We start from the raw sequence: 10,905 nt of genomic DNA on the forward strand, positions 1-10,905 counted from the left end.
AAAAAAATAAAACTCCTGAAGTGCTGCCAAATCTCTGCCTCCACATGCTGACTTGTTGTGGCGTATCTATGGAGACAAACAGCCGGGCTTCCTCTCCCATCCCCTGGCCTTCATGCGGACTCTGACAGTGACTGCATTTGATCTGTAGAGGGCTCTAACGTCACACCAGAGTCCTCCTCTCGTTAGAATATGATGTCAGTGCTTTTGGGCTTTTAGATACTTCAACTGTAATGTGTAATATACAGTACAGTGTATATATGACTTAATGCACAGTGCACCGGTTGTTTAGCAGCACATACCTCAGCATTCAAAAACCTTGACTTTATCTCAGTCTGTCCATTCCTCTTGGATACAGTGTGTGATTGGCTCTTAGCTAATGATGTGATTATCCAATAGGAATTCACCTCGCCGGTGACTGCAGAGTCAAATCTGCTGCTGTGCAATTCCTCTAGAGACTGAAATAAAAAAAGAAAGGAATATCAAAAAAAGATCCAGGTTTTCAGTGGTTCTTTAAGCTTTATTTACATGCACCATCTCTGATACAACCAAGATAGGAAGTGGAATTACAACTGGCAATGTCAACTTGATGTCTCTCGTTTTTTTTTTTTGTTTTGTTTTGTAGGAGCAGTAGGAAGAAATGGTGTTTGAATATTGGCAGTGAGTTTTACTCAAAATTAATGCAGAAAGAAAAATTAAGCTTCAAGTCTTGTATTTTAAAGATTAAATAATCCTCCTGGAGCTTCAACAGTGATATTTGGAAGCACAGTAGTGCAGAATGGGGGACTCAATTAATGTCAGTTAAATTCAACCTCAATAACTCCAATGGAGGACGCGATTTCAGGCACCATTTGCTGTTTGCTGTCGGCCCTGATCGATACCCTAGTGAGGTGGTCAAAATGTTCAACAGACCATTAAAACAAAAGTGCTCTTACACAGCTCCACCACGCGCCATATGGAAAAGCATAACATATGTACATGTGGAAAAGAAAATAAATAAAAAATTCTATTAAACAAGAGGACAAATTCAGTGAAAACTGAGTTTCCAGCTGATAAAAATGCAAAAAAAAAAAAAAAAAAAAAAAATTCATCCTGGTGTTCCTACAAAAACTGTGCTGATGTCATTTTTTTGCCCTTAAAGCACTGGTTCCTAATATTTATACACTGTATATTCTCTTATTTCCACTTATTTAAATGCAGAAATATTTTGGCAATATTTAAAATACTGTGGTCGTTTCCTTCTCAAATGGCAAAAAATGGCTCTAAGATACTACATGACCTCCTGTCACAGGGTTGGAAACACTATTTTGCCCAGCACCTGCTATAGTGCTGATAACAAAGGGGAGGCTACTAATGCTGCTCCATCTGCAGCCACTCCCTGCTATCTTCTTATTTATAGCACCAAGAACTCCTTCAAATGAACGAACACCAAAATATTGTAGTTGAGTGCTGTGGTTATTGTAATCCAAATAGATCTAAGTGTCTGCTAATGTAAATGGTGTTAACTTGAGCTAAATCATGTTGCTCGCTAAACACAGTCCTTAATTCTGTCCTAAACTCTGTATACTGAGCAGTACTTCCAATATTGCAGTAAGTGGGAGAAGAGGAAGGGGGGGTGAAGGGATCTGCAGCAGAAACACCATATTATCAAGACTTCGGTAATGCACCTCTTCAGAAGGAACAGAATTCACAGTAATGTCACTAAAATCACAGGGTAAAATCCGCCAAATAAAAACAAAACATTACATACAAAAACCACACAATGTAGATCAGTTCACATCTTGATAACATATTAACCTCTACAGATTGATATTTGGTGCGTGAATCTGTGCATCAATGGGGGAAGAGAACAAAGAAAAGCTTTTCGTTAACACTTGTTTTTAAATCTTTTAGTCCATTTAGGCTACGTCTCTCAAAGAAGTTTAAAAATAAAAAAAAGCTTGTCAAGTATCCTCCACTGGAACGTAATAATGTAACATTCTCTGCAGCTTTTTCTGTAAACAGGCTGTCACTCACCACGCGCTGACAGCTGGTTTGGCAAAAATGTTGGTTTAGGTATGAAAGGGCGTGAAAGAGGAGAGAGAGCGGGGTCAAAACATAATTCATCTTCATGTATCACTTTGTGATAGTGTATGAGTGATTCCCTGAGACTAACACGAGTTGATGCTTTTCGTATAGTTTTAACAAAATGTCCTGTACTTCCATTCCAGTCAATACTGTTGTTCACACCGCCCAGGCATTGATCTTTTTAAAGACATTTTTTTTCTCCTCTGTGAAGACACCATTGTGTGTCTCAGACACTTAGAATACAGTACCAAACGTAATGCCTCACATTTAAAATAATGGAAAAAAATACTACATGAATACACTTTTACATACTCCCTTTCCTCTAGTTGCACAATGCAAGACAAAGACCCCAATTTACATTTTCCCCACTTCTTCTTCTTTCTTCCTTTTTTTTTTTTTAAGCCATGCTGAGCTCTGACAGAGCTTCTCAGCTTGGGACCCAGCTGTGAGACGAGGTCTGTTTCGAGCTGGAGAAGCTTCCTGAATTCCTGTTGCTGTTCTGGGCGGAGGTGAGGCGAGAGTCGAAGCTGAGGTCCAGGCAATCTGCGTCCATCAGTTCATTGCGTATGATGGAGTCCATGTCACACTCGAGACTGCCGTTGAACACATCGAGGTCCAGATCTGCGGGAAAGCGGTCCTGGCCGGGCAAACCAGAGCCGAGCTGCATAGAGGCATTCTTGCTGGGAGACTTCAGGTGCGGCTGCTTGGCGTCGTTGTGGCCAGCATCGTTGTCAGAGGTTGACAAGCCAGCTTGCCAACCAGGCACTGAAGAGCTTTGGGCCTGACCTGCGCTGGTGGGGTTCACCAACATGTGGTCTTTGCGGAGCAGCATGGCGTTCCGGCGGGAGTTCTGCAGGGCGATGGCGGTGCTGGCCTGTGACATCAGTGGGTCAGACTGGGTGAGCATGACGTTGCTGTGGCTGTGGGAGTCCAGGCTGAGCAGATCCTGCAGGGTCTGGTGGTCGCTGAAGTGTGAGATGCAGGAGAAGGTGGTCTGCTTGTTCTCCTGGATGGTCTGCATGGGCGACTGCCGCAGGCTTGTGATGGACGGAGGGCTAAAAAGAGGGTTAGGCCCGTAGCTGCCAGAGGGGCTACCCAGACTGCTTCCTGAGCAGCTGAAGGTAAACACTGATGTCCCCTGACCATTAGCTCCGTTGTCTTCCTCTCCAGGAGGAGGCTGCTGGGATGCTGTCAGGCTGATATTGTCTAAAAGGTCGTCCATCAGGTTGTCAGAAAGCCCGTCGTTGAGGTTCATGGTACCTGCCAGGTCAGAGAGCCCTGTGGGCCCCGTGGACGGCGACATGCTGCTGGGGCTGGAGTACAGCATCGGGGACAGGGGCGAGTCGTCATCAGGCACCTCGTCCAGCTCCAGGTTGGCCAGGATCGGGGACAGACGACCGCTGAGTGTGCTGGCGTTAGAATTGGTCCGGGAACGGAAGTCTGTCCAGGCGTCCAGCTCGTCGCTGCTGCGGGAAGTGGGACTTCCTGTCCATTTGGAGAGGCTGGAGGAGCTCTCTGAGCTGCCATCTTGAGCTGCCTGCAGCGAGGCTTTCTTCTTGGTGGCACGTCCTCGGGCTCCCTTGATGTACTTGCTGTTATCCATCGATACAGCCCGCCTTCGGGGAGCTTTGCCGCCTTTCCCACCTTCTGGGTTGACCATCCACCAGGAGCTTTTCCCTGTTCCTTCATTCTGGACTTTGACAAAACGACTGTGCAGGGACAGATTGTGTCGGATGGAATTCTGCAATAAAAACAAATGAAAACAATTAAATCCATGTTTAATGCATGAGGTAGTGCCTAAACACACCTGTCCAATAAGGCTGATTCTGATACACTACAATTAAAATGCATGTGTGAAAGATTAACTTCAAAAGCACTTTAGAAAATATGAATATTCATATGTTCTTAGAAAAGGCAGATAAAAAGGATCATTCCTGTTTAACTTTGGTCTAATTTTGTAGATTTGCAAAATCTGATCATTTGCGATCAGAGGTTTGTAAACAAGCCAACAGTTCGACAAATTATGTCAACCATTTTACTTGGAGGTAAAACAGAGAGCAAGTGTATTCGAAATGTTGGTAATTAACCCTCATTGTACAGGAAAAATGTATCTATGCACACCCAGGGCAAGTACAGTTGATCAAGGTTAAACCAGAAAGTTGCTCTGTAAACTGTGATGATGTCTACGACAGACGGTTTGGGCGATTGAGACTGAAAGTTCATTTCTTGATCTTGGAAACAAACAGTCATAAAATTCTAACCATAAGGTTCCATTTAGTATCTGTGCCAGTGCTTTACATCGAACCACCTAATCTTCTTAGCAGCTGGAGTTTGGCCAGCTGTCACAGCATTGCAGATGTTCACATTACCATTTTGAAATTCCATGACAACTGAGCATCTGTTGAGGAGGCTTGTGTGGTAACGTTTGAAAGCTCCAGAAGAGCTACTCAATGGACCTTGTGGTGGCCAAGTTCTCAGAATTCAATAAATAACTTGGTGAGTATGATATTATTATTAAGATAAAAGGATGATGAAAACCACCAAAATGAGACCCAAGGTGCAGTAAACCAGAATGATCCTTCAAAACATTAAATTACAATAATTTCTGTGATTATTCTTAAGTAAAATAAGGCATCCTGTAGGCTTATGTAGTTTCGTATCAGATATGATGAGAAGTACATTTTGACCACCTTGTTCCACTGCAGCGGCATTTTTTGGGGTCGTCTGTTATTTCTGACACAAGAAATCAAATATATTTTTGATCATAATTTTCTCAAACTTTTTTCTTGAAATACTTAACGGAAAACTTAACTACTTTATTTTGTGGGGCCACAAGCCAAAAAGGTTTGTAACCACTGCCCTAGAGAGACAAAACAAACTATTATAACCAAATACTGTGATTAAGGCTGCAGTGTCTTCAAAGAGACACTTATTCTTTGCACCTCACACTGTGACCTATTTCTGGCTGCCCGGAAAGGTCTACAGGATTTCCCTGGAGATGTTCCCAACCATGTACAAAATTAAACAGCTGGAGCCAGCGCGACCTGCCCACACGAAGTCACTCTGCAGTAACAGAAGGACAAAACTCTGCAGTGATCTCTGCAGCCCATAGGCCAACTTTACTGGGAGAGGGTCCAGCGTAATTCTCTTAAGCTTGAATTAAGTTGAGTAAACCAAGGTCCTATTTAAATCCATCTCTCAGAAGATTAAACTAATCAAACACTAAACAAGCTCCACACATACAAACAAGAGCTGGCCGTGGCCTTTGCAATATGGATCATATAAAAGGCAGCTGTGAAGGAAGTTGCTCTCCGGCTTAGTGATGATAGAGATCACAAACGTGTGTTGACCACAGTTTTCCTCTGAATGCAATGAGTCAATGGAGTGACCCGCTGACATCAAATTTCCAGCAAAGCCCTCGCTTCAAGCCAATTAAAGGATTAGGCCAACAAGCGAACACTTCCATCACAAAGCACATGTGGCTCTCAAAAAAATAAAACTTCAGGTACCTCTTTTCTTTCTCCTTTCCACCCAGCGTACTTTAGCTGGAATGGCTGGCGGCTCTTGCTAATCATTCAGAATTAAGCAGTGATCTCCTCATGAGGTTTAAGTACTGACTTAAAGAATAAGGCTGATGTGTTTCTTTACTTTCCATCGTGTCAACAAATCCAATGAAAAATCAAAACCAACAGCACACATCCACCTCTCAATACTGTCCAGCTTCCAGACATTGTGGCACTTTGTCCCCAAATCTATTAGTTCTTAGTGAAGGTGTGAAAATAATAAAAGAAACACTTCAATATTTTGGGAAATACACTTTGATACCACTCTATCTGTGTGGTAAACATGAAGCTAAGACTAGCAGGTGGCTAGCTTAGCCTAGCTAGCACAAGAACTAGAAACAGCTAGCCTGACTATGTCATACATATTGTATTATCAAGCAGGTTGGCCCACTGACTTAACTATAAATTAGCTAAAAGTAGGATTGTGCTATCACCAAAATGCAGAGTTTAACTGCGAGTCAGCGTTAGCTAACTCTGGCAGCCCGTCCACCTAACGTTAGCTCGCTGATCGGACAGGATTCAGCTGCACATTTCAAATACACATACAGCTTTCTCACCTTTTTGTGAGTGTACCATGACTTAACAATGACCAGTTTAGCTATTGGACATTCATAGTTTACCCACCTAGGTGGTGTATTTTTAAAATTACAAAAATTACAATATTTTCAGGGAGGGACCCCCACATGTCCCACCAACACATCTGTCTGCCATTTTAAAACAGTATGTATTTGGGAATACCTCAAAATAAACTACAGGGCCCGTGTTCTCCTTAACAAACATGTCACCCAGTGCAGCAGTGTGACTCAATGTGTTTTTAACAGCTTTTGGATAACAATGGAGCTCTATGGCACAGAGGAATAAGATATCAGGCTTTGGCCACACAGGCAATACTTGTTAGTAAGACTGATTTATTGTTGGTTTTGGTCTTTTCATGGGATTTGTTGGCAATAAGAAAAAGAGGATATCGTAAGTCTTAACCTTTAACCTGACCTTTGACTCATCTTGCTTCAATGTGGCTTTAACCAAACCCCCCACATTACCTCATCAGCTGGAATGCGTCCATTTCCATTGGCTGGCTTTACAACCAGAAGGTTGGGTTGATAATTAAGAGAACATAAATCTGAGATTGTTGATGAAGAGTGCCAAGAAGATGAAGAGAGCAGTGCAGATGTTAATAAAACACAAAGGGACTTTTGACTTCATTCATTTTTTTCTCCGCCCACACTTGTGACCAGACAAAATTTGGTTGTTTCTGACTTCGATACTGATCAGTGCATCCCCATTTTCATCAGGATGCGAGTAGTGACAACTTCTAACTTATCAAAATGAAACGAAAGAATATCTTAAGATCTTAAAGTATATTTTTCTCAAGAACCGCCTTGCATGATAGCTAATAACACCAGGCCTGAAGAGCAATAGTCAGTAAATGCTTCCATATACAGACTTTATCTTTAAAAATTAAAACATTAGCAAAGCATTGCAGCATATTAATCATCCTGTGACTACAGGGAGTGGACCTGCTCTGTTTAGTCTATTGAAATCCAATACAACAGTCCTGCAATAAATAAACAAACCTTTGTGACACTTCAGTTCTGGTTAAGCCTGTCAGAAAGGTTTTGATTCAGCTCTCTGGTCATTTATGAGGCCGTAAATTATAGAGCTTGTGTATTGGACTGTATTGTATTACAGCAGCTGGGCGAAACGGCAGTCACACTTTGCAATACAACACAGTACAATACACGACGTACCACCTGAAAAATGTCCAAGGAGTTCAAATGCTCCTCTTTGATGGGAGATTTTATGTTATGAGCAACACAAAGGCAGTTATGTCTTGCACAGCGGTTTAATTTGAATAAGTGTTTCTACACAAGTGATGTTTTCTTGTGTCTACCTCCAGTACACAGCTGGCTAAGGTTTGCTGTGATATTTAATGAACAATAATCCTGCATTGTACGTGTAAAACACAACATCTGTGTGACATGTAGCAGCAGAAACTAGCAGGCCTGCATCTTAAAGGACAAATCTCGTGGATGTTATTGTATCTTTAAAGCTTCGCAGACGTGTTAAATCTCCCGAATGCTGCACAGGTAGATACAGTAGGAGCCACACAGCGTTTAAAAGATAAATCACAAAGAGCAACTGCTGCCTGCCCCTCCCCCACGCAGTCATAGCAGCTCTGCAGCACCCTTTGAGCAAAGCCTCGTTCTGAGCGGGGACTGGAGCAATGCCAGTTTAGCCAGAGCCAGATCCAAAGAGAAACACTGAGCTTCTCTCACACTGCTACACATTGACCTACATAATTTATAGTCAGCTGATTGATTCTTGTGCCTGGGCCACATGAAAAGACAGTGTGGCACACAGCGGGGTCGAGCCGCTGACTGGTCATCTGTACAGGAGCTGGATATTTTGTTTGGCTTCACAACAGAGAGGAAATTTGAACAGGGCTACACACAATGTTTGTCATTGAACGTGGTGTTTTCTGGCAGACGGCATTGAGAAGTGTGACAGGTCTGCATTACAACCTTTGAGTCCCACGCTGGGACGTGCTGAGGACATTTTCGCCCACAGTCCCTCGTGCGGACCTTAAGATGATTGCTGAATGTCACACGGCTACAAAGCATCTCGGAGGAAATGCTGATGTCAGCATTTCTGAAACCCTCACATTAACCCTTTCCTCTGCAAGCCTGTGTCTGTCTGCAGAATGCATCTGGTGGAAAACCAGCCTGCGAACATGAATGAAAACTTGACCGTCACTAATCTGAAGTATTAACTAACCAGCTGATTCTGTGCAGATTAATCGGTTATTAGCATCCGCTTGTTTCTCAACACACTGCTTGTGTTTTTACTCTGATTCCCATCAACATGCCACATCACCGGGATGAGGTTTAAAGCACAATGTTTTGGCTGCTACTGTAATTTCTTCATGAAGAAACTCCCTGGAATCAGCCTGCATCCCATATCCACAGTTGTGCAGGATTACAAACCTATTTCCAGAGTTTTTCTACCCCCCCTACAACCACCACCACCACCACCACCATCTAAATCCTGCAAAGCTCAAAGCTTTCATCAGACTTGATTCCATGACAGATGAATTGGTTTTCCAGGCCGAACTAATCCTTAAAATCAAACAGAGGCAGGGCCCTGCTCAAGCTTGTAAGAAGCCCCTCTGCTGCAGTGAGCAGTTTGTCTTGAAAGTGAAATTAACTTTGCATCGCCTGTTTTGACTCTCGACTTTCATACCCACCACTGTGTCTTTACTTCATTAGTGTGATTGTTTTTTTGTTTTTGTTTTTTTTAGGTGCAGAGCTAATGGTGTGTGTAATTTGATGCACATGCTGTTACAACTGTACCCTTTCATTTTGACAACAACTTCTCATGTGTCATTTAACACCATGTGCTTGCAGGCAGCCACACAATATCAAATTCCTGATTATGTGACACCCAAATATTCCTTATAACAAAGCTAAAAATATAACCTGCAATCATCCTTTATATGGTGGCTGCACCCCCCTCCTCCATCTCTACATGCACAATGCTGTGCGCCTTTACATGACCACAGGATGGTCTTTGTTATGATGACAGCACCAGCATGTCACCGCTCACCTTCCAGCCAGCAGAGCTATTGCTGTCGCCTTTGTCCTTGAAGTATGGCACGGACCTCACCATCCAGTCATAGATTTGGGACAAGGTCAGCCTTTTCTCGGGGGAGCTCTCGATGGCTTGGGTAATGAGGTCTGCATAGGAGTAGTTGCCCCAGGCGTTCCTGCGGGCGGAGGACTTCCTCAGCTGTTGGGAGGCAGAGCCGCCCAGAGCCGCGGCGGGGGTCTGCGCGGAGGACGGCGAGCCGTCGGCGGCCTCCTCCTTGCGGGGGCCGCGCTGGACCTCCACAGGCTGGGAGATGGAGCTGCTGCTCGTCTCCCCTGGTTTAAGAATGCCGCTGCTGGCTTTCTGAGCATCGCCGCTCCCCGGGCTGCCACCTTCATCATCCTCCTCTTCGGGGATTACGTCAGTGTCATTTGTCCCGGGCTTGCCCGCACCAGACTCCGGACGGGGAAGGGGCCAAGTGCAGGAGCGTGGCCGCTTCTGGGGCTCGAAATCCGGATCGATCTCAACGTTTAAGGGAGGCTCGTTGCCGTTGCGCGGCGCCTCAGCCATGATAATCGCAATATCTCGGTCGTTGCACAAAGGGTTATAAAATCACTCAGGTCGCATTCCATCAATGTTATGTGCAGGCTTCAGAGGCAGTTTATTTACTATGCACGATATGCAAATGTCCAGCCTGCAGCCGAGTCCCAGCACGTGTCCGTCTATCTGTCCTCCTGCACGGCGTCTATCCGCAGCACAGAGCTGATGGGGCTGCCCAGCATTAACAAAACATTGCCTTTTCTCGTGCACAGCCCACACCCTGGCCAACATGCATTGCAATTTCGGCGAAATGTGGAGTTAAAGATAGGGAGACTCAGCGGCGAGTCTTACAGGAATCCAAACGGCGTTCCTTCACAAGCGTCCGCGTCCTGCACCGCGATCCTGCGACGTGCATGCCACAGAAAGAGAAAATTACTACACCTAATGCCACCACATCAGCTTTATCACTCCGTACACAGCTGCCATCTTGACCATTTCCTTCTCCCAAGTTCTTTATCATCCGTGCAGAGAGCTGCCAGTCGCCTGAGCAGTGCGCTGCTGTCCAGATACCATCAAGGCGGAGATTGCTTTCTCAAGGCCCTGCAGCTTTTTTTTTTTTTTTTTTTTTTTTTTTTTTCTTTAAGGGGCTAGTGGAGAAATGTGGTGAGGCTCAAATCCGTCCTCTCAAGACCTAAAAAAATAATGATGCATTCTGGCTGCACATCTCTGGCAGCTTGAACAGGCCAGCACGGTGTCCTCCGTGTGGCCAGCAGCCTGCAAACACTCCTCATTCAGTCTGCTGCTGCTGTGGTTGGCGCAAACGCTCCAAGAGAAGGCAAAAAAAAAACGCACGATCCTGCCCCCTGGACTGCGCTGAAATTAAAGCGACAGTATGGAAATGTCCGCAGGCCAGTGACATCACCGTGTGCACCTTTTATATGACCACAGGATTTCAAGAACAGCCTGTAAAGCTCCACAATGCTGCTACGGCGGAGCTACACTTCACCAGCACTTACCTGCTTTTTCTCTTTGTGCAACATTAAAGTCTGTTGTTGCAAGATCAAAGCTGCAACCAGAACCAAGATTTGAGAAATACTGAGTATTTACTTTTTATTAAGAATGTCAATTGTTAAGTTACATTGTCTATCAAATG

At 44.3% G+C, this 10,905-nt stretch overlaps 1 protein-coding gene across 1 annotated transcript; it reads right to left on the bottom strand.

Moving 5' to 3' along the window:
- Window positions 1-492: 492 nt before the first annotated feature.
- On the bottom strand, window positions 493-10,556 carry foxo3a (forkhead box O3A). The gene is made up of 2 exons (XM_076748840.1): window positions 9,231-10,556; window positions 493-3,805 (listed from the first exon to the last, which is right to left on the bottom strand). The coding sequence occupies exons 1-2, from the start codon at window positions 9,780-9,782 to the stop codon at window positions 2,492-2,494; spliced, it is 1,866 nt and encodes a 621-aa protein (XP_076604955.1). The 5' UTR covers window positions 9,783-10,556; the 3' UTR covers window positions 493-2,491.
- Between the last annotated feature and the right edge of the window lie 349 nt (window positions 10,557-10,905).

Source organism: Chaetodon auriga, chromosome 14 (genome assembly GCF_051107435.1).
Source record: "Chaetodon auriga isolate fChaAug3 chromosome 14, fChaAug3.hap1, whole genome shotgun sequence".
In the NCBI taxonomy this organism is placed as follows: domain Eukaryota; kingdom Metazoa; phylum Chordata; class Actinopteri; order Chaetodontiformes; family Chaetodontidae; genus Chaetodon; species Chaetodon auriga.